This window comes from Neltuma alba, unplaced genomic scaffold (genome assembly GCF_004799145.2).
Source record: "Neltuma alba isolate B1F8T4 unplaced genomic scaffold, ASM479914v2 tig00013027_pilon, whole genome shotgun sequence".
Classification (NCBI taxonomy): Eukaryota; Viridiplantae; Streptophyta; class Magnoliopsida; order Fabales; family Fabaceae; genus Neltuma; species Neltuma alba.
Window position 1 is genome coordinate 42,832 of NW_021637374.1, and position 19,879 is coordinate 62,710.

The window sequence follows — 19,879 nt, forward strand, 5'->3', positions numbered from 1 at the left end:
TACTTCTAATATAAATACTTCTTGTCCTGTTTATACTCCTGTTATTCCCTAAATTAAAAGAGTAATTTTTTAATATTTACTTCTAATATAAATACTTCTTGTCCTGGTTATAAAGCCATTTCAGTATTATTTATTAAATCAAGAAAAATTTTAAACTGCATTAACTCTTCAGTAAAATATAATAACCTTTTAATTTTACATATTTAATATATACATATTTCAAAAAAAACATAAATGTCTAGATTATGATAAATGAAGGACAAAATAGTATACTCATACTAAAAATTTAATAAAATGACTTATAAATAAGAGCAAGAAAAATCTTCTCTCTCTCTTCCTTATAAATAAGACCAAATGATTAATGTAGATAGAGAAACACGGAGTTCGATGAACTTATTAACACTAAATCTTACTCTCTCCACTTCTATTTACAAGCTTCAAATTAAAAAAAAAAATGTAGTTCACTGTATAAACTTCAATTTGAGTTTATCTTAAAATTTAATACATTTTTTAATGTTACCTTTAATTATTTTTCTCTTATCACATTTCTCCACACATTCTCTTTTATTTTTTTCTTATTTATTATAAAAATATATTTTAAAAAAAAGTATGTTTCTAACCTATTTATTATTTTTAACTAATTTTTTGTTATTTGGGAATTAGTTATTTGAAATTTATATATAATAGGTTTAGGGGGAGTAATTTATAATGATAGAGGTAAAATTAAAAAAAGGGCAATTAATGAGCTACTCCTCCGGTCCTAAATATAAGACCCTTAGTTGATAACTTATACTATGTAGGATAAAAAAATTGCTTCTAGAAGATGTCTAAAAGGAGTAACTTGCTCTCATATATTAAAAAATGCATTAAATTGATACAATTTGTTATTATTAATTTTTTTAATCTCTTTACATTTATAAATTATTATCACCTCTCTCTCCTTTTCCTCTCCCCAGCGAAAAGCAGATATGGATAAAATTAAAAAATAGCAATTAATAATCCTAAAAGTGATTTATATTTGGGATCAAATATTTATTCTACAAGTAATTCATAGCAAAGATTGTGAAAATTACAAAATCTCAAATTAGAATCGGTTACAACACTTTAACAGGTATTTACAACAACTGACTTGCACATAACAATCTAATTTGAGATTTTCTAACTTTCATGATTATTTTTTTTGTCAATTTTCCTTATTTTATTTAGTGCCTGGCCAAAATGGCAGGGTTTAATTTCAGTCCGCATCAGTTTTGGGGTGGCTCATTATTGGGCTTGGAAGTTGGAAGACGACGTTTGGTCACATGGTATGTGCTTGTCATGCTCATATTCATCATGTCATTCTCTTCCTATTTTAAATTTTTACTCAAAGCAATTAATGAACCTGTTTGTAACTAAATACAAATAAACCTAACGGCCTTTTAAAACCAAATTCCCTTTTTTTTGAGAAAAAAATAGGATGCGAAAATTGCTTCATTCATTGACTTGGTGAGTTTTATAGGATTTGTGCATCTTGACGTTCAAATTAGTATTAATTTTAAAGGAGGGAAACATTCTTTTACAAAGGGGAATCCCTCACGGAAACCAAAAGGGTAAGGACTGAACATTCAAAATTACAAATCAGATCCTAACATCCCCCCCTTTTTTTAATTATTTTTAATGGAGACAAACATTCATATTTCATACTAAAATGCTCTTTATATTCTGCATTTTTAAATGAATCCCATCCGGATTTCGAGCCCATATGTAGTATAATGAACCAAGATTCCCTTTAATGGACCTCTAACAGTCAAAACATGGCCCAACCGTTTTTAAGTTTAGTAATAAATAGTTTTAGGGCCCGTTTGGCTGAGCAGGGGAAATTCTCTATAAGCACGTTTTACCTAAGTCGGGATAAAACTCATCTTACATACTTACCTCATATTCCGTAAATTATTATTAAAAAGCAGCTTATAAACTACTTATAAGCTGTTTCAAACAGGCATTTAGTTTCATTTTGGTGAAACCATCACTTTTAGTTACTTCAGCGATTCCAAAAAAAGGAAAAAAGGCCAGCAGTGTACACTAGTTTTCACTGCAAAAATAAATCTTATAATTAGGACTGAAGATAATATGATATATTACATTCACTCCTTAATATAAAGCTAGCTATAGGGTTAAATTTGATTTTAAATATAAAACCTTAATTAACTTTGTCTCTCTTTTTTCTCCAAAATATCTCTATTGATTGTAAGGGGTTTCTCAAGAAATATTACAATGCATATAACTAAATAGAATAATTTAGGGAGACCAATACATATTAAAGAACTTATATAGTAAAATATGTTGGATTATCTTGGTTTTCAAAGACCTTTTTTTTTTTTTTGGGCATTCCCACTTGAACCAGCGATAAGGTGAGTGGGTATCTAATTTTTCTTTTTTTTTTTCAGACTCCTTAAAAATTGAAAGCATAGGGAAACTTCTTGGATTCATTTTCATGTGGATGAGGAGCTAACCAGGATATATGCTATGCGTCTCATATTGGGTGGGTTCCAGTCTTGGCTGCCACACTTCAACTGCTAGGTTTTGGGTATGGTTCTTCTAAGTATTTGTACTCATTACAATATTGTTATGAATTTCACATTAAGTGGGTTTTTAGTATTGGGTTTCTCAACCTTAATACTCTTCCGGTCCTAAATATAAGACTTTTATACATGTATAAGGGTCTTATATTTAAAACCGGATGAATAGTTAACTTTTGGATGTTATTTTTCTTAGGATTGGTACTCATTGTAATAGTGCTTTTATTCAGAGCTAATCAACTTAAAAAAGCTACCCATTGAGTCATTCCCTGTCCCAATCCTAATCCCAGCCTCTCATTCCCACGTACCAAACAAGGCCATAGTGTCATCATGATGTTGTCCCTCAGGGAGTGCACTATTATGACTCTCACATTGAGTGAATTTTTATCCTTGTGTTTCTCAATTCCAACCGCTTAGTTTTAGGATACGATTCTTCCAAGTAGTTGTGCTGGTTACAATGTATACAAGTGTGTTCATAATGCGATGAAGATGAACAAAAAGATAAGAGGCATATAGTTGAAGATGAGAAGTGATTCTGTGAGATTTGGAGAGTCATAGGTGGACTCCTCAGCGGATTTTGAGACGAAGACTAGCAAACGTTGGTCCTTGTCGAGCATAACATATTCAAAGAAGTGACATAGCCAAACAACTCACACAACAAGTCCACCGTACAAATCCTCTTACTAGTAAACCTCTGATTATCCTCAAAAGGTAAATTCTTATCATTTGCCTCTTCTTCTTCTTTTTTTGTGGTTTTCTAAATCAATGTGTTCGTAACATACTGAAATGGAAGGGCCCCACAGAGGCCTTGAGATATTAGATTCTTAACTACCCAAATTTATTCACAAAGATCAACCAATTACTACATTTTATACAAGTTCAAAGGTAGCAAGGAAAGGTGAAGGAGAAGAGCCAATGCAAAAACTGGCTTCTGCAAAATAATGAAGTGAGAATAGAAGAACAGAGCAAAACCAGATGAACATAATGGAGAAACACAGAATTATGATCTGTTGCTTGAAAGAAGAAACGTGGGATCTATTTATGTTAGAAGGTGAAGAGAAGCAGCAACATGAAGGAGCACAGGATTACTTTGATGTGTTGCAGAAAGAAACAAGGAAAGAAATAGAATATTCCCACAAAAAAACTGGCTGCATCTTTATGGATATGAACTTTAACGTTCAAAATTATTCTTTTCCCTTTGCCTTTGAATTGTTCGTCTTCTACCACAACTTGTGTACTCCTTCCACGTTATTCTCATTATCGTGATGAAATATTTATTAATACCTTTGCTTATGAATTGCTTTTAAAAAATTAAAAATATAACTCACAAAAATACATATGCGTGTATATTATTTGGTATGCCCTCACTTGATGTGTCATTATCAAATGGGTTGTAATTCTTTATGAAAACTTATTATCAAATTGAAAGTACTATTCAGTACTAAAAATATAAAAACACTCCTTATCAAATTGCATCATATACTGTCGCCATCGCCTTTAATTTGACTGGACATCAAAATTAGTACAATTATGGTTGCATGTTAATTAGTTAATAACGTATATAACGACAAAATTTTTAATAAATAACATTTATTTTAATTTCTGGAGCAAAATAGAGTCCAAGTGTTTGGAGTTTATCGTAATAATTACCAAAAATTACTATAACAAATAAGCAGTATAAAATGACAATTTTTAGTGTAGAGATGACAACAAATTTATTCTACTCTTACCGTGAGATATTTTAATTTTTAGTGATTTTTTTTTCTTATTTTAACTGCACAAATATATATATTGTTATGAAATTATGAATTTCAGGCAAACCTCTTTTTTTTTGGTAAAACGTCAATTTCAGGCAACTTGAGATTCTGTTCTAAGGTCAAGTTTTGAGACTCTTAAGACATGTTTGTCGAAGTTAAATTCCAAATAGAGAATTTAGGAAGAGGAATTTCCATCATAGGAAATTAGAAGTTTCTTAATGAAATTAGGAATTTAGATCAAAATTAAGGGATAAATTAGGAATTCCATTATGAGCTTAATGGCTAATAAGATCAGATGTTGATATTCTAATTTGTCAAGGAAGGAATTTTCGCCTTCCTTAATACCGCTTAATTACAAACTGGCAAAATCACATGATATAAAAGCCCAATTAAATCAAATCACAAAATATCAAACTATATTTTGAACTCAAAATATTTGAGGACTCTTATCTTTGTTCTTAATTAATGAAAATATTTTAAGAGTCTTTTTAAACAAGGGCTGAAGCATTCTTAACAAGGATGCTAGCTCCTCTCAAATGCCAACAAAAGCCCAACAAGGATTCTTGGCTTAAAAAGCCAGCTGAACAAGAAAAGAAATAAAATAAAATAAAAATGTTTGTCACGTGAAAGCAAGTGGATGGGACAAAAACGCCAAATATAGGACAAGTATGCATTTTTTATTTATTATCTATGTAGCTTGCATATATACAAATATATATATTTATATATATATAGGTGTGTGTGTCTTAATTAACAAGTATGTCGCGGCATTTGAGAAGGACCACTCTTTTCTGGACAAAACTATTTACAATCCCTTCCACAGGGAGGGACCATTCATTCCCTTTGTTCTGATATGACGTTTGTGTTCGTTTTTAAATATATAGAGTCCAATGTAGTAGTAAGGCTGTTATTGTTTTAAAGTTCTATTCAAAAGTATCTAAATAGAAATCAAAACATAGTTTTACAAATAATTTTATGATTAAGTAAATAACAAAAATTTTATATTGATTTGTGTAAAATTATTTTTAAAAAAAATGCATTTTAGGTAAACCATCAATCAAATGCGTCTAGCCTTACGACTGTGATCCCTTTTCTGTATGTTTCAGAAAGGAAGGAATTTAAGCAAAGAAAATTAGAAGCAAATAGTTGGAAAATCTGAATATGTTCATCACTCCATCTTCGCATCAATCTCCTACTATAATATTAACACTCCAATTTGTTTAGGCCGATGGAATATTGAGACCCAAGTAACTGAAACATGTGAATTTCTAGAGACATCAAATCAATCATTCATTAAGCTTGATTATGTATTGGGTAGCCACCTCATATCATCCAATTATTGTCACTCTCTCTTCAATCATTAAACTTCAATTTACGAGAATTAAGAAAACTTATCTATCTGTCGAGATCTGAAACTAATACACCAAAGCCAGGATAAAGCTTCACATTCACGTTTAATCTATTTGACTTTTGGTATCATTTACCTTACATACCAAGTTTTTTCCCCCGTCTGAATTACCTCCTGCTTAAACTTACTGGTAAAAAATTGTCCACCTACGTCCAAATGGGAAGAAACTTCTTCAAACACGACAATTACACTAATGGTTACTGTGGCCAGAATTTTTGGGAAGGCGGCTGATTCAAACCACAAAAAGATTGAGTCTTTCTGAGCCCTGCCCTTTGCCTTTTGGGAATCTGTAGGCGATGAAGGTGACCCCGTAATAGCAATCCCCAATGAGGTTTCTGGGTCCCATCCTTTCTGCATTTATTTAGAACTAGTCTCTCTACTCTAACTGTAGTGGTGGGTCATTTCACAGTCCCACAAACACTCTTTCACGCGCTCCCACAAGTTCTCATCTGTCACTCGCAGTCGCTGATATCGCTGCCCTCTGGTCTCCCTCAACCCTTGCAGTTGCAGTTGCAGTTGCAGCACCGTCTTCTGTTTCTTTGAGCGTTGTTGATTCATGGGGTTTCCGTATATGGTCTAATATAAGCTTTCTTGTGCTTCGCCTTGGAGTAATTTCTTCTTGTGCTCAAGTTCAAAACTCAACTATGCTTCGTGGGATTGCCTTTTCCTTGTTTGGGCTTTTGGCCATCTTGGGAGTACAGCTTCCTGCAACAAGGGCTGGTTAGTTCATTTAATAGTTCTTTCCTTTCTTAGTTGTGTTTATCATCATCCTCTTGACTTGCGCTTTTTCTGTGAGCGAGTTAAGAAGAGAAAGAAATGCTTTGGCTTGTTGGTTCCCATTGATTCTGTTTTCACTTTAGGAGAAAAAATGGCTGCTTTTCGTTGACCCATCTTAGGGAAGAGATGGTGAAGCTGGGAACGGATCGCATTGTTTATGTGAGCCTTCTTTTATATGATATTAGTCCCACATTTGCTCCTCCGCGATAATTGTGATTGTTTACCCCTTTGTGCTTATAACCTAATAAATGCCTGGAGTCAGAACTTTCATTCAATTGCGAAGCTTTGCGTTGAGGCAGGAAGAGATGTATCTTAATGAACTTGTGGCCATTATTAGAGTTTTTCCTCCTAATATGGTGGCATAAAATTTAGTATTGCAATAGTTGAAACTTCCGTTCCCCGTAAGTCCTATAACTTGATGTAATCTGATAATTATAAAATCACGGAAGATGGCAGTGCAGGCTATGAATTAAAGGCTGAGACTACTAATCTCATATTGCTGCTGCTTTTGCAGATTGCCCATTGGATTTAAGTACTTCAAACTTTACAATGGCATCCTCCGTCTGCTCAGACCAAGGTGACAGAAATGGCTGTTGTCGCTACATTAATGCTAATATTGCCGTTTCTGTTGCTCGATATGCAAATGGAACAGGCAACCTTGGAGTCCCTCCAGATGCTTCTGACTTCTGCCTCCAGACCATAACTGAGACTTTGCAACTTTATGGAGTTTCACCAAATGCAGCTGTTTTCTGTGGCTTTGGGACAAAAGTCCCGGTTAATTACGAGTGTAAAGGTCGAACTACTGTCACACAGATGCTGCAATCTCCAAGATTTGGAGAGGTCACTAAAAATTGCAAAGTGCCTCTTGTAAAGGAAAGTGATTGCAAGCAATGTTTGAATGCTGCCATTGGTTACCTACATAATGTAATAGGTGTACAGGATAATATCACATTAAGTACATGCCGTGATGCCACTTTTACTGCGTTGGCAAGCCAAGTTGATGATATGTCTACTGTTGAAACTGCGAGCTGTTTCTTTGGGGTTCAAGGACTTCTCGGGCCTACTGGTATGAATGGTAATAACGAGAGACTTGTTATGATGCTTTTTCTTTTTGGCTTCCTGAGTCTCTGAGTGTGTCCTGTGTTCGTGCGAAAGCCTAAACAACATTAGACTTGTTTGTTGGTTTCTTAACTGACGTGAGATGTGAATCCAATAAAATTCGATGATTTGTCTACTTCATTTGTCATAGATTCTTCTCTATGCCATTGCCTCTATGTAATAATGGAATGGTTGCACAAGTTGTGCAAGTCCCTTGCTGTTGGTATACCTAGAATCTTGCTTTAGCAAGATATGGGAACGATATTCTTGTGTTGTTCCAGAATTAAATTATGCTTGGAAAATACTAGAAAAGCTGGTTTCATCCAATAATGTATTACACGGCTCTTATTTTTCATTTCCAGTTGAGTAGTCTTATGCCATGCATATTGGAGTTTTTTTTTTGTGATTAACACAGTAAAACTTGACTAATCATATCATTGCATCTTTGATGCTAGTTTCAGAGCCATCCACTTCACCAACTCCTGAGGCTTCTCCAAGTCCTCCAGCTGCTGATAGCCCAAGTCCATTGCTGATAGGTGTACCACTTAAAAGAAATCACCATAGATACCACTTGACATTAATCCCAGGTATCGGTATTGCCGTCACAGCTGCTGCGGTTATGATGCTTGTAGTTTTGGTCGTTTTAATTCGTCAAAAAGGCAGAGAGCTAGAGGGACCTGATCATTTAAGTAAAACCTCCTCGAAATCCTTACCCCCTTCTGCCACATGGAGATTTCAGGATGGTATGGTTTTGGCTTTTTTTCTTCTTAATTTCTTTCTTGGAGATAGCATATGCGTGACAGATCATTAATTGTCATTTGTCTTCACCCTTTTTTTTTGGTATGTGTATGACTTGTACAGGTCCTTCGTCTACGTTTCGAAAATTCAACTATAGCGAGATTAAGAGGGCCACAGATAATTTTGGCACTGTGATTGGGCAAGGAGGATTTGGAACTGTGTATAAAGCTGATTTTAGTGATGGTTTAGTGACAGCAGTAAAGCGTATGGATAAATCAGCAGAGCAAAAGGGGGATGAGTTTTGTAGAGAAATAGAGCTTGTTGCCCGGCTTCATCACCGCCATCTAGTTGCATTAAGAGGATTTTGCATTAAAAAACATGAGAGGTACTTGTTTGTGTTTGCATGCATTGTTCCTTTTGATCGTCTGTACCTGTGAACCAAACCCTTTTGCTTTTCTCGTGACAGGTTTCTGATATACGAGTACATGGAAAATGGAAGCTTGAAAGACCATCTTCATTGTACGTTTTACGAGTCTTGGTAGTTGTACACATTTTCAAGTGCTATTACGAGGATATTGTTTGAGTGGGTTGTAAATGAACCCTCTATTTACTTCTCTCATGTGCGTCTTTTGTGTTAGGGTGCTAGTGGGAATATATGTTTGTTTATTTTTCTATATTTCTGGGAATCATGCATTTCTATGTCCGTTACTCCGGCAATAATGAAAATGAAAATGATTAACTTCTCAGCAAAATATTACTTTTGAAGTATCACACAACAGAGATAAATGATGTAGGTAGTTTCCTCCGAAAACCTAAAACGTATTTCATCTAATATATTGTATTGAATCGACTCTCATTTTTGTGTAGCCCCTGGGAAAACGCCCCTGAGTTGGCGAAATAGAATCCAAATTGCCATTGACGTGGCTAATGCACTGGTAATTTGAGTATGATGCTTTTTCAGTGTTGTTTAGTTTTCTTTTCGTGTAGTATTTTTCTTTTCTCATTTTTCTTTTTTGGTTTCACTTGAAGGACTACCTTCATTTCTATTGCGATCCTCCTCTCTGCCACAGAGACATTAAATCTAGCAACATTTTACTGGATGAGAAATTTGTTGCAAAGGTTCGGTAACTGCCAGAATCAAATTTTCTGCATTCCTGCAATTTGATAGTTAAATGTATGTCATATGAATGTTGCACATAGCTCTAAAGACAAGATGTGTTTATATGTAAATAATGCAAAATCTAAACTGCGTTGCATTGCTTCACAGCTAGCTGATTTCGGACTGGCACACGCTTCAAAATATGGTTCTATATGCTTTGAACCAGTAAATACTGATATCCGGGGAACTCCAGGTGTAAAATCTTTTCCATATTAATCTTTTCTCTGATATTTGTTCCTGTATCTTTTTGGGAACAGGCTAGTCATCGAACAGGATCTTTATGGATATTGCTGAAGTCTAGATTTAAAATGTATTCCAGGTTATATGGATCCAGAATATGTTGTTACTCAAGAACTCACCGAGAAAAGTGATATTTACAGTTTTGGTGTGCTATTATTAGAGATTGTAACTGGAAGACGAGTAATTCAAGATAATAAGAATTTGGTAGAATGGGCACAACCATTCATGGAATCCGAATCAAGATTGATGGAGTTAGTGGATCCCAATGTGAGGGAATCTTTTGATTTGGATCAGCTCCAAACAGTTGTCTCTATAGTAGGATGGTGCACCCAGAGAGAAGGCAGGGCAAGGCCTTCAATAAAACAAGTCCTTAGACTTCTGTATGAGACTTCAGAACCCATGCACAGTGGATTTTTACAAGCTGTTGAAGATGAAGAATATGCAGCAAATCAGCAATCTGGCAGAAGAAGCAAGGGAAAGTTACACAGAAGTGAATCAAATTATCACAGTGGGGATGGAAGATATTTAGCTTCTTCTTCAAGTACATCCAGGTCCTATTGCAGTAGAAGTTTCTTACTTGAGACAGGATCCCCGCAGTCCCCTCAGAATATTTTTTCAGTTTAAATCAATAATTGCCTTCAATCGTCATCAGGCTAACATGTATAGGAAGCAATGCTACCTCAAAATGGAGCTTAACTGTGTCGCACACTAGAATGAAACACCGACCAACTCTTCAAATTGCTCTTCCACTCTACATAGTTTTGTTGTTGTGTTCACATCACATTGGATCTTATATTTTGTGTCAATATTAGCCACTGCATGATGCTTTGAATTTCAAGTGAACACTACATAATTTTGTTGTTTCCTATTGCCTGAATCATATTGTATCTTACATCTAGGTCAATAACTGACCATCTTCTGCTACAACGGAATTTGTTGGGAAGCTCTCGTTGACACCAAATTCAGTGGATTTAATTTGAATGTTGCCAGGTCCAGTAGTGAAGACAGAGGTGGAACGAGATCTTATGCAATACTATTCACATTACAGTTTATAGAATATTTGTACACAGTGAGGATCAAAAGGAATGGATGGAAAGTGCTGAAACATCAATAATTGTATTCATATGTGGCGTGAACAGAACCAAGTTTGATATTAAGATGATACGTATATATAGAATACAAATGACATAAGGCTGCTTTATAGCCATATACCCTGACACGTATAAAATGGTTAATCCGAGACAAAGACTAAGAATAAGCAAATACAAGGAAAAATTCTAATCAGATTCAGATATATGCAGGGCCAGGCGACAGCAAAAAAGCACGAGTCCTGCACATCGTCTTCACAACACTTGTAAATAAAGAGAAAGAAATCCCAGACCGTTGCTAGGAAAATGAAGCTAAGCATAACAATTTAACCATCCACGGCAGCCAGGAACTTCCTCTTGCTTACTGGTTCTTCATGCAATACTACAGCATCACTTACTTTCTCAAACAATTCATCCAATTTGTCCACGCCCAGTCTCTGGTATTCCAGTGGCTTCTTGTATCGTAGCTGGTAAATGTCATCAAAACAATCTATGAATATTGGACAAGAATAAATCACGAGAATCTCTTGCAGCTCATGCTTGAATTGTTCCAGAATTCGGTCATGAATTTCGCTTCTGGCTGCTTTCCCCTGGTGAACCTTTTCTATGCTGCTTCTCTCAACATGTTCTTCTGTGACTATTCTTTCTTCATCTACTGAGCAACCAGCATGGATAACATCTGCATTCTCTTCTTGAATCCCTTTTCCTTTCTTGTCATTGCTCACCTGAGACAGAGGGCACACAGTCCAGTTTTGAAGACGTACAAACATCCGAGGCCCTTTCCCTTCCACAGAAAATGGATCACCCATTTTCTTGAAAAGATTCACTAACTTGCGTACCCCATATTTAGACACAGAGAGAGACCTCCCAAAATATTTCTGATACTCTGGTGCAACTTGAGCCAGAAGCAAACAACCTCCAGAGAGTTCAAGCAACTTTACCAGCTGACACTTCACACCATTCAAATCCCCAGGTTCTACCCACAATGGGCATTCATTTCGGTTGCTAGAAGAAGACATAGAACCTCCTGAAACATTGTTCAGAGTGGATGGAAGGCTATGTGACCTCAAAGCCGTTGGAAAGCATGATGCATTCAATGTATCACTTTTGTCTGAGACAAATGAACAACATTTGGAGTTATGGTAGTTCTGGGAGATCCCTCCATAAACAATAGCTTCTTCTTCATTTTTCCCATCAAAGTTGCCACTGATACGGCACCCAATCAGATCTGGAACAACCTCAGTTGGAACGACATGAGGTGGCACTAGAGCCTTTGAGGGAGGCACAAAACCTTCTCCACGAGCAATGCTAGGCCAGTCCCAGACAAATTTACCTGCACGGCTAAGGGCAGTTGGCACACCCACCCCAGCAGGGATGACAAGAATGATAGTATATCCCCGGTGGCCAAGAACATGAAGTGCAGGAGCAAAATCAACATCTCCAGATATCAGCATTATAGAAGATGGTGGTCGGTTGTCAAGGGCAAACAAGAACATGTCGATCAAGATAGCTTTGTCAGCAGCATTTTTTCTCCCACTGGGAACATCAGTGAGTTTAACACCAGTTCTTTGGCAACCCTCTCTGAGTCGCCTGGGGAAATTATTAAAATCCCCATAAGCAGAAAACATCACAACAGCTCCTTTAATTATTGGATGCACTCGCAAAGTCATTGTTACATTCCCGGCAACATCTTCAGGGCGCACACCACTCGGAACTGGACAATTTTCAATATCCCAAAGTATAGCAACAGGGCCATCCAAGGAACAAGAAGGTTGCTGGCTTAAAGGACATGGAGGCAGGTTAGCATTTGAATTTGAATCAGTTACATATTTGTCCATCTGTTCCGATGAGTCCGAAGACCCTGTTGATGTAGATCTATTTGGGGTCTCCATCATCTCACCTCTCAAAAGTCCCTACATTGAATGTTTCAAAGGCATCATTAAACTCAAAATTTCACCATGAATTTCTCCATATATCCTTATGAATATGAAAAGGTGATGCTCCAGCCATAAGCCTTATCATTATACAAGCAAGGAGAAAAGGAAGCAAGAACCAAAGAATAAGAAAAAGGAAAAAGAAAGAAAGAAAGAAAGATATATTTGATGTTCTATCAGAAGCCGGTCAAGAGCCACAGTGCTGCAGACACAAGACTAACAAATAGTCATTGAGATTTGAAAATCACAACATCAGGGGCCTAGAAGGCTGAAGCAGCATTGATTTACATTGTAGATTGCACAATCAAAAAAAAAAAAAAATTGTAAGGGAACTGTAAGAATGAGATTCTAGACTTAGAGTGATGCTCAGAAACGACCAAGTCAAGACCAAAAATATCTTTATACTTCATATAATGCTAATCAGTCCAGTCCACCATAACATTCCGCAATGAATCTCAACTTACCTTGGACCACAGCCAACTTAGGTCATCGGAATTCTATTTTGACCAAATTAAGAAACCGAATAGACCCCCTTAAAATATATATATATATATATATATATCTTATTCAAGCTCTGAAGTTCTAACAACCTAGCCTTTTTTTTAAAATTAACCCAAACATTTGACCAATTTCGGCATGATAAAGCAAAATTAAGCTCAATTGTTATAGGGAAGATATGTAGTTTAAAATAAATACCACGCTCTCCTCAAATTTATCATCTTTACAGGTTAGTGAGCCGAGTTATCCGCTTTGGCTAACTTTTATTGCGTTCTTGGTCATTTTGGGGGTAGATAACTGTGAGTCTTGCGAAGAAAAAGCCGGTAATTCAATGCACACAAGCTCATACGAGTGTTATAAATTATCAACAACTGAATCAAGCAAAACAATTAGTCATGCTAATTTCCTAAGCAACCGAACAGGCCTCAACAAAGTTGATAGCCCCCAGCAAGTGAAAAGGAACAGATTGATTGCCAAAAATTGTGTGAACAAACAAGAGGAAAGGAACCTGTGGAAATTACGCCAAGGCACACATGAATCCTTCAGAGGAAGCTGAATACCCTGAAGCGAAAGAGGCACAACTGACCAACCTCGAAAATCTATCTATAAGAAATGCATAATGTCGAATAATCAAGAAAGAAAACTGCTAGACTAGAGAGAGAGAACAAGAAATAGGAAGTAAACAGAAGAACCCAGCTTATCGGCGAGGGATTTCTTCGTTTGACAGGAAATGAAAATTTTCTTCCTTTGTAGCCGTGAAGTCTAAAAATTCAATTTAAATTAGAGTGTAGTTTTTGTTTATTTCATTAGAGTAAATTATATATTAATGTAGAGTATTATATGTGTTATTTAAAATTATCATCAGGTTTTTTAATAGGGAAAATCTCAATAAAATTCAATTGAAATACTTAAATCTACCTTAAGGCTTACACTTTTAATAAAATATTTCTTATAATTAAAATATTTTAAAATCTTTAAAAAAATAAATGTTTACAGCATGAAAATACATAATATTTTTTTTGTGACAAAATTATAGGAAAAGGGTTGGGTTTACCTACGGTCCAAGGGCACGGTATTAACTCTTGACCCCAGCGTTATCAAGCATCATAGCTTAAACTGAGACAGGAATGCTTCTCACACGTTACGAGCTAAAACCTTGGCTTTGAAGATACTTCCTCTAGTGCCTCAACTAACTCTAGGATCAAACCCTCTCCATGTTGTGAGAGAATCCAACCCTTTTGCAAGCTGAAACCAAGAATGAGAGGTGAAAATACAAAATATTTATTTAAATGGTAGTTGTATTATAATTTAAAATGTTTGATTAAAATATCTCTAAAGATTTTAGTTATATATACAAAATTTAAACATTATAAAATTATTTATGTGTTTTTTAGTCCAAAAAATAATCATAAGAGAAAAGAGAAACCATTTGGAAGGGATAAAACAATTAATTTTTCTTTTTAATTGAAGAAGGGTATTCTATTAATTTAGTAATATTAAAAAATTCCTAATGAGGCATCCTGGCCTAATTAAAAATTTGTTAAAAATGTAGTCCTAAATTTAAATATAGGTATTTTAATTAGATTTAATTGAGATTCTCCCTTTTTAATACTCCACTAATATTTAATACATTATGGAAATCTCTTCACAATAAAGTATAAACTCATTCAAGGTTGCAAAAAAATAAAAAAGGCCCCACATTTACTAATTTTAAAGAAATTAGTATAGTTGTTTGTTTCATACAAAGAAATTAATATGTTTCTTACTTTGAATGATTTAATTTATGACTTTTTTTGGCGCAATTGAATGCGTATAAATACTAGGAAAAATGATAAGAAAGGAAGTTAAAAATTATTAAATCCCAAATCAGGTTTGATAACAACACTTTATTTGGTGTTGTCAACACTCAATTTGTAAATGACAACAAATTTTTGTTGACATTTTTTTGTTTAGCATTTTATAATTTTCAGCTTTTTTGGTCATTTCTCCTAAATACTATTAGTATTAAAGAGAAGGATATATCTATGTTTAGTTTTTTTTACATTAGATTTATAAATAATTTTCTCAAAGGAAACTGAGTATTCCTCATTTATAAATTTTTTCTCTTTTGGTTTTTCATCCAACAAATTGTTAAGATTTAATGAAAATACTACAGATAACCAATATAAAACATGTATGGTTCCCTCAGCCCACCCCTCACTCCCAAAAAAAAAAACAAAAAAGAAAAAAAAACTCATCCAGGATTTCTTAGAAATTGATACTTCTATTTCACCAATAAAAAGAAATTGATAATAGCAGAAATGGGATTTTTTCTTTTTTTGACCGGAAGCACAGAAGGGAATTACCTAACTCAATTTTTGCACCTGTTGAAGGGGGGTTGGGATTTTGATTACAGTGAAGACGATAATTACAAAAAGAAAATGTAACTGGTAAATAATTTAAACCAAAATATAGAAATCAATCCAGAGAATAAACGTTATGCAAAAATGTCAGTTTGCACTTTGAATGTTCCCTGTTTTATGCTTGATTAGAAAACAACCAATTCAAGGTTAAAATACCCATATATATTAAAAATATTCTTTTTAATCTCAATACCTCCCAAATTAAAATAAGTTAAAGTGAATAAAAGGGGACATAAAACGAGAATGAAATATTAGGTATTCCTCCGACTCTAAATATAAGACTTATTTTATAGTGCAAATTATATTATAAAACGAGTCTTATATTCATGCTCGAAGGAGTATAAAAGAATGAATATAGAGAAAATTACACTCTTATCATGTTGTAATATGATTTAATAGATTTAGTAAGATTTCCACTCTAATTCTTACGCACATATAAAATATTTTAATTTAATTATTTTTATTATTCATTTAAATTATTTAATTATAATACATGGATTTGCATATACAATATACACACACTACTATGTATCTGTTTGGTTGGGCTTTTCAGGGGTGAAAAGTAGTTTAAATTGGGCAGAAGCCTGATTGAAAATTTAGATACTGTTTGGATAGGCAATTGGATAATTTGACTTTTGTATAAAAAGCTAAAATAAGTTATAAGTTAAAATTAATAGCTTATGACTTGTGATTTTTGAATCATGTAGTGAAAAAAAGTTAAAAAATTTATTACCTCTTTTTATTTTTATTATAAGCCTCAAATAACTAATTTGTAGATAACAAAAAAATCAGTTAAAATTAGTTGAAAGTAATAAATGAGTTCAAAATATACTTTTGTTTTTAAATATGCTCCTAGAAATATATTTTTATTTTTTCATGTTTCACTTTATATTTAAAATATTTTGTATGATTTCTCTAAAGTTTTAAAATTTAATTCACTCATCAAATTTGATTTTTTTTCATATTAAATTATTTTAATTTCATTGTATTATGTGAAATTATTTTTTTAATCATGTTTCATTATTTATTAAAACTTATATCTATTTTGGTTATTTTACAACCAAATTTACTTTTACTCAACCATAATCCAAACAATTTTTTATTAATCTCATTTTTGCAAACTAACTTTTTTGAACTTCAATCCAAACATAATTTAGCTTATCCAATTTAACTTTTACCCAATCTCACTTTTCTATAAGTCAAATTGACAATAAACTACTTTTCTAATTACTAATCTAAACAGACCCTATATATATAAAAGAAATTAACTTGGGTTCATCTTGGTCAAACTACTAAAGTTATAGAATCTCTTAAACCAATGATTTTATTTTTCCAATTCATGAAGATTTAATTTGGATCAAGTTCGGATCCGAACTCGTTAAACACACATGTACATAAAATAAATAAATAAATCATATGAAATAATGAAAAAAATGAAACAAAAATGGATCGTTTTCAATTTTTATTAGGCCCAGCAAGGACCACAAAACTGAAACAAAAGTGGGCCGTTTTCAATGAAGTTGAGCATGGAAGATCAATACCGGCATCCAGCGTCCTTTTTAAAGAGGAAAAAAAAAGAAAAAGAAAAAAAGAAAAAGAAAAAAGTAAGAATAACAGGTACTCAAATTCAGGAGAAAATTTGGCCAATAAATTCGGCAGAAAAAAATCCGAAGAACAAGGATCAAGTTCAACTGCAAAAACTACAAAAGTTGAATGCAATACTCTGAAGGAGATTAGAGGAATAGGTGTCTCATAACCCTATCCGGAAGTAAGCATGCACTATATGTACAAACTACAAAGAACAAAGTGAAGTTTTCTAATTCAAAAACTGAACCAAAAATTGCACGTCGTGCAAGGGCAAGCATTATTCCAGTTTACAGGGAATCCGTCAGCAGCACAGAACCATGTTTAAGGCTTGAGCAACCTCTCAATGGCAGCCACATAAAACTCCTTTGGCATGGTGCCGATTACAGCGTCACATTTCTGGCCATTCTTAAACAACAGAACCACTGGCACAGCCTTAATTTCATAGCTCTCAGCAATCTCCAGATCAGTGTCCGTGTTGAGGACAAAGCATTTCAATCTGCCAGCATATTCCGTTGCAATCTCATCAATTAGCCGATGCACCATCCTGCAAGGACCGCACCAATTTGCATAGAATTCAACAAGGACAGGGGTTTCACTGTTCAAAATCGAAGTTTCCCACAAGTCTTTGGTAATTGGTGTTGCTGCCACAAACACAACATCACACAGTTAGAATACCACCCCATAATTCAAGTCAACCATACAATGCAATCATGAGGCATCTTTCAACTTTGAGGACCCTGAGCACAAGCGTTTAGAGCTAATAAAAGGGCAAAGCTGCTATGATGTGACCCAAAACCAACAAATTGAAAATAGTTCACACACTTGATATCAATAAAGATTGGGGGAGTGAACAAGTGAAACATGTGGTTGTGTCTCTCAATATTTTGAACTCTTGGCCTGAGAAAGGAATGATAGTTCAGAGTTATCAAAGGGCTTTTGAACTCCTGAAGCAAAGGGGCAAGGGAGGTGGGCATGACAACTGCTGGAGATAAATCAGAGAAAGTTTCAGATTGGAAGCAGAATGAGAAATGAAAATTTAGGCAGATCCAAAGGAATAGAAGATAATGAGATATGAGAAAATGGTCGACAAAAAACTTGTACAAGCACTGGGAACATAAAGCAAAATAATCATCATTAGAAAGAGAAATTAAATCAGCTACTCAAAAGATCTGTCACGATAAACATGCATAAGTCATTCAACTTCCTAAATAACCAAATAAGAAAAGCCTAGATAGAGCAGGCTCTTTTGTGTCTATAATGCACCTGATTTTATAGCCTTTTTAAAAAAAAAAAAAAAATCAGCATGAATTCATGATGATGGGTATCATAATAATTTTTGCAGAGATAGCAAAGATAACAGTCTATACGTTATATACTACTCTTTCCATGTCTCTGTATACTGTTCCGCACATCGATGAATCAAAAGGGACCAACAAATTTTCTCCAACTACTACATCCACAATATATGGTTAAAAGCTTGTTTTCTCATGACTTGAATGAAAATTTTAGAGAAGCATAAATCAAAACTTCTTTTCCTAACCCTAAAAAAAAAAAAAAAAAACTCTTTACATTGCATAAAAGAAGTCGTTTAAGCTTTTATCCAACGTTGAAACTAGTTTTTGAAGGCCAGTTGTATTCCTATGTGTAAGGACTCCACAGTTCACAGCTACTATTACTTCAGTACGGCCAGGTACACAGAAGAACATTAGGTGGTGCTCAGAAACTCAAACAAATTCACATGTAGCATCAACCTACAGTATACCAGAACCTAGATCCAAGACCAGCGTGATCAAATTCAGTTCTTCAGTCGAAACTATTACCGTCAAGCAGCAACAATTTAGGAATTTCACATCATGCAAGCAATAGTCATGGAATGAGCTCCATAGGCAAGATGCTAATGTACTTAGATGCACCCATAATGTCTAATCAAATGTAAAAGTTTCAGTGTTCCCTTCCAACGTGTTGTATAAATCAGCACTGATCTTGTTCATATCTCAGTTAGTGCGTCCAAAATTAATAACTCCGCCCTGAAGTTTCCAAAGCATTGTTACGTGGATCCCCTTTTCCATGTCAATCAGGATATTTCAAAGCAGAAAAAGGTATGCACCCGATCCTATCAATTGCGTCGTATCTACTTTGTCAATTCTGCTTTTCCCAATTTATTGACGAGTCAGTTCCTCATATGCGAAAACAGTTTCCTCAGGCTAGAAAACCATTGTTTGCAGCTAGAATTCCGAAATAAATTAAAAAACATCCAATAAGAGGATGGAATTACCTTTGGTTTCTCGGACGCATTGAATCTTGGGAAGAAGATACGGGTTTTGACTCTTGAGCTTCTTTTGGATCCGCAAAGAAGGAGAGGAGGCGGCTAGAGTAGGGTTAAGTAGGCCAAGAGAGGTATAAACAGGGAAAATGGGATTGTGAAGGGTACGAGAACTCGTCAAAGAAAAAGGAATAGAGGCAGTAGAATAAGAAGTATAAGACGCCATGAGAGGAAGAGTGAAACTGAATGAGAAAGGAAGAAAGGCAGCAAGGAGGAGAAAGTAGCGTTTCTTTCGTAGCGAGGGAATACGACGAACAACACGAGAAAAATGAAACTAGCACAAATGAAGCATCTTTCGCAGCGTTTCTTGCC

General features: G+C 34.6%; 3 protein-coding genes across 6 annotated transcripts; 1 reads left to right on the top strand and 2 right to left on the bottom strand.

Annotated features, from left to right (window-relative positions):
• Nucleotides 1–6,105: 6,105 nt before the first annotated feature.
• LOC114733688 (probable receptor-like protein kinase At1g49730) lies at nucleotides 6,106–10,667 on the top strand. Of its 4 annotated transcripts, none has more exons than XM_028921184.1 (9): nucleotides 6,106–6,443; nucleotides 7,015–7,566; nucleotides 8,054–8,341; nucleotides 8,460–8,721; nucleotides 8,803–8,855; nucleotides 9,204–9,271; nucleotides 9,366–9,455; nucleotides 9,604–9,688; nucleotides 9,815–10,667. In XM_028921184.1, the coding sequence occupies exons 1-9, from the start codon at nucleotides 6,368–6,370 to the stop codon at nucleotides 10,357–10,359; spliced, it is 2,019 nt and encodes a 672-aa protein (XP_028777017.1). In that variant the 5' UTR covers nucleotides 6,106–6,367; the 3' UTR covers nucleotides 10,360–10,667. The 4 variants fall into 4 exon arrangements, with proteins under 4 accessions (XP_028777017.1, XP_028777016.1, XP_028777019.1 ...); XM_028921183.1 differs by having other exon boundaries at nucleotides 6,108–6,443; nucleotides 7,015–7,575; XM_028921186.1 differs by lacking the exon at nucleotides 6,106–6,443 and adding an exon at nucleotides 6,619–6,659 and having other exon boundaries at nucleotides 7,015–7,575.
• Nucleotides 10,668–10,832: 165 nt separating this feature from the next.
• LOC114733689 (uncharacterized) lies at nucleotides 10,833–13,940 on the bottom strand. The gene is made up of 2 exons (XM_028921188.1): nucleotides 13,764–13,940; nucleotides 10,833–12,736 (listed from the first exon to the last, which is right to left on the bottom strand). The coding sequence occupies exon 2, from the start codon at nucleotides 12,716–12,718 to the stop codon at nucleotides 11,150–11,152; it is 1,569 nt and encodes a 522-aa protein (XP_028777021.1). The 5' UTR covers nucleotides 12,719–12,736; nucleotides 13,764–13,940; the 3' UTR covers nucleotides 10,833–11,149.
• A 3,335-nt stretch (nucleotides 13,941–17,275) lies between these two features.
• LOC114733686 (thioredoxin M3, chloroplastic) lies at nucleotides 17,276–19,861 on the bottom strand. Its single transcript, XM_028921181.1, has 2 exons — nucleotides 19,520–19,861; nucleotides 17,276–17,885 (listed from the first exon to the last, which is right to left on the bottom strand). Exons 1-2 carry the CDS (start codon nucleotides 19,731–19,733, stop codon nucleotides 17,566–17,568), a joined length of 534 nt encoding a protein of 177 aa, XP_028777014.1. The 5' UTR covers nucleotides 19,734–19,861; the 3' UTR covers nucleotides 17,276–17,565.
• Between the last annotated feature and the right edge of the window lie 18 nt (nucleotides 19,862–19,879).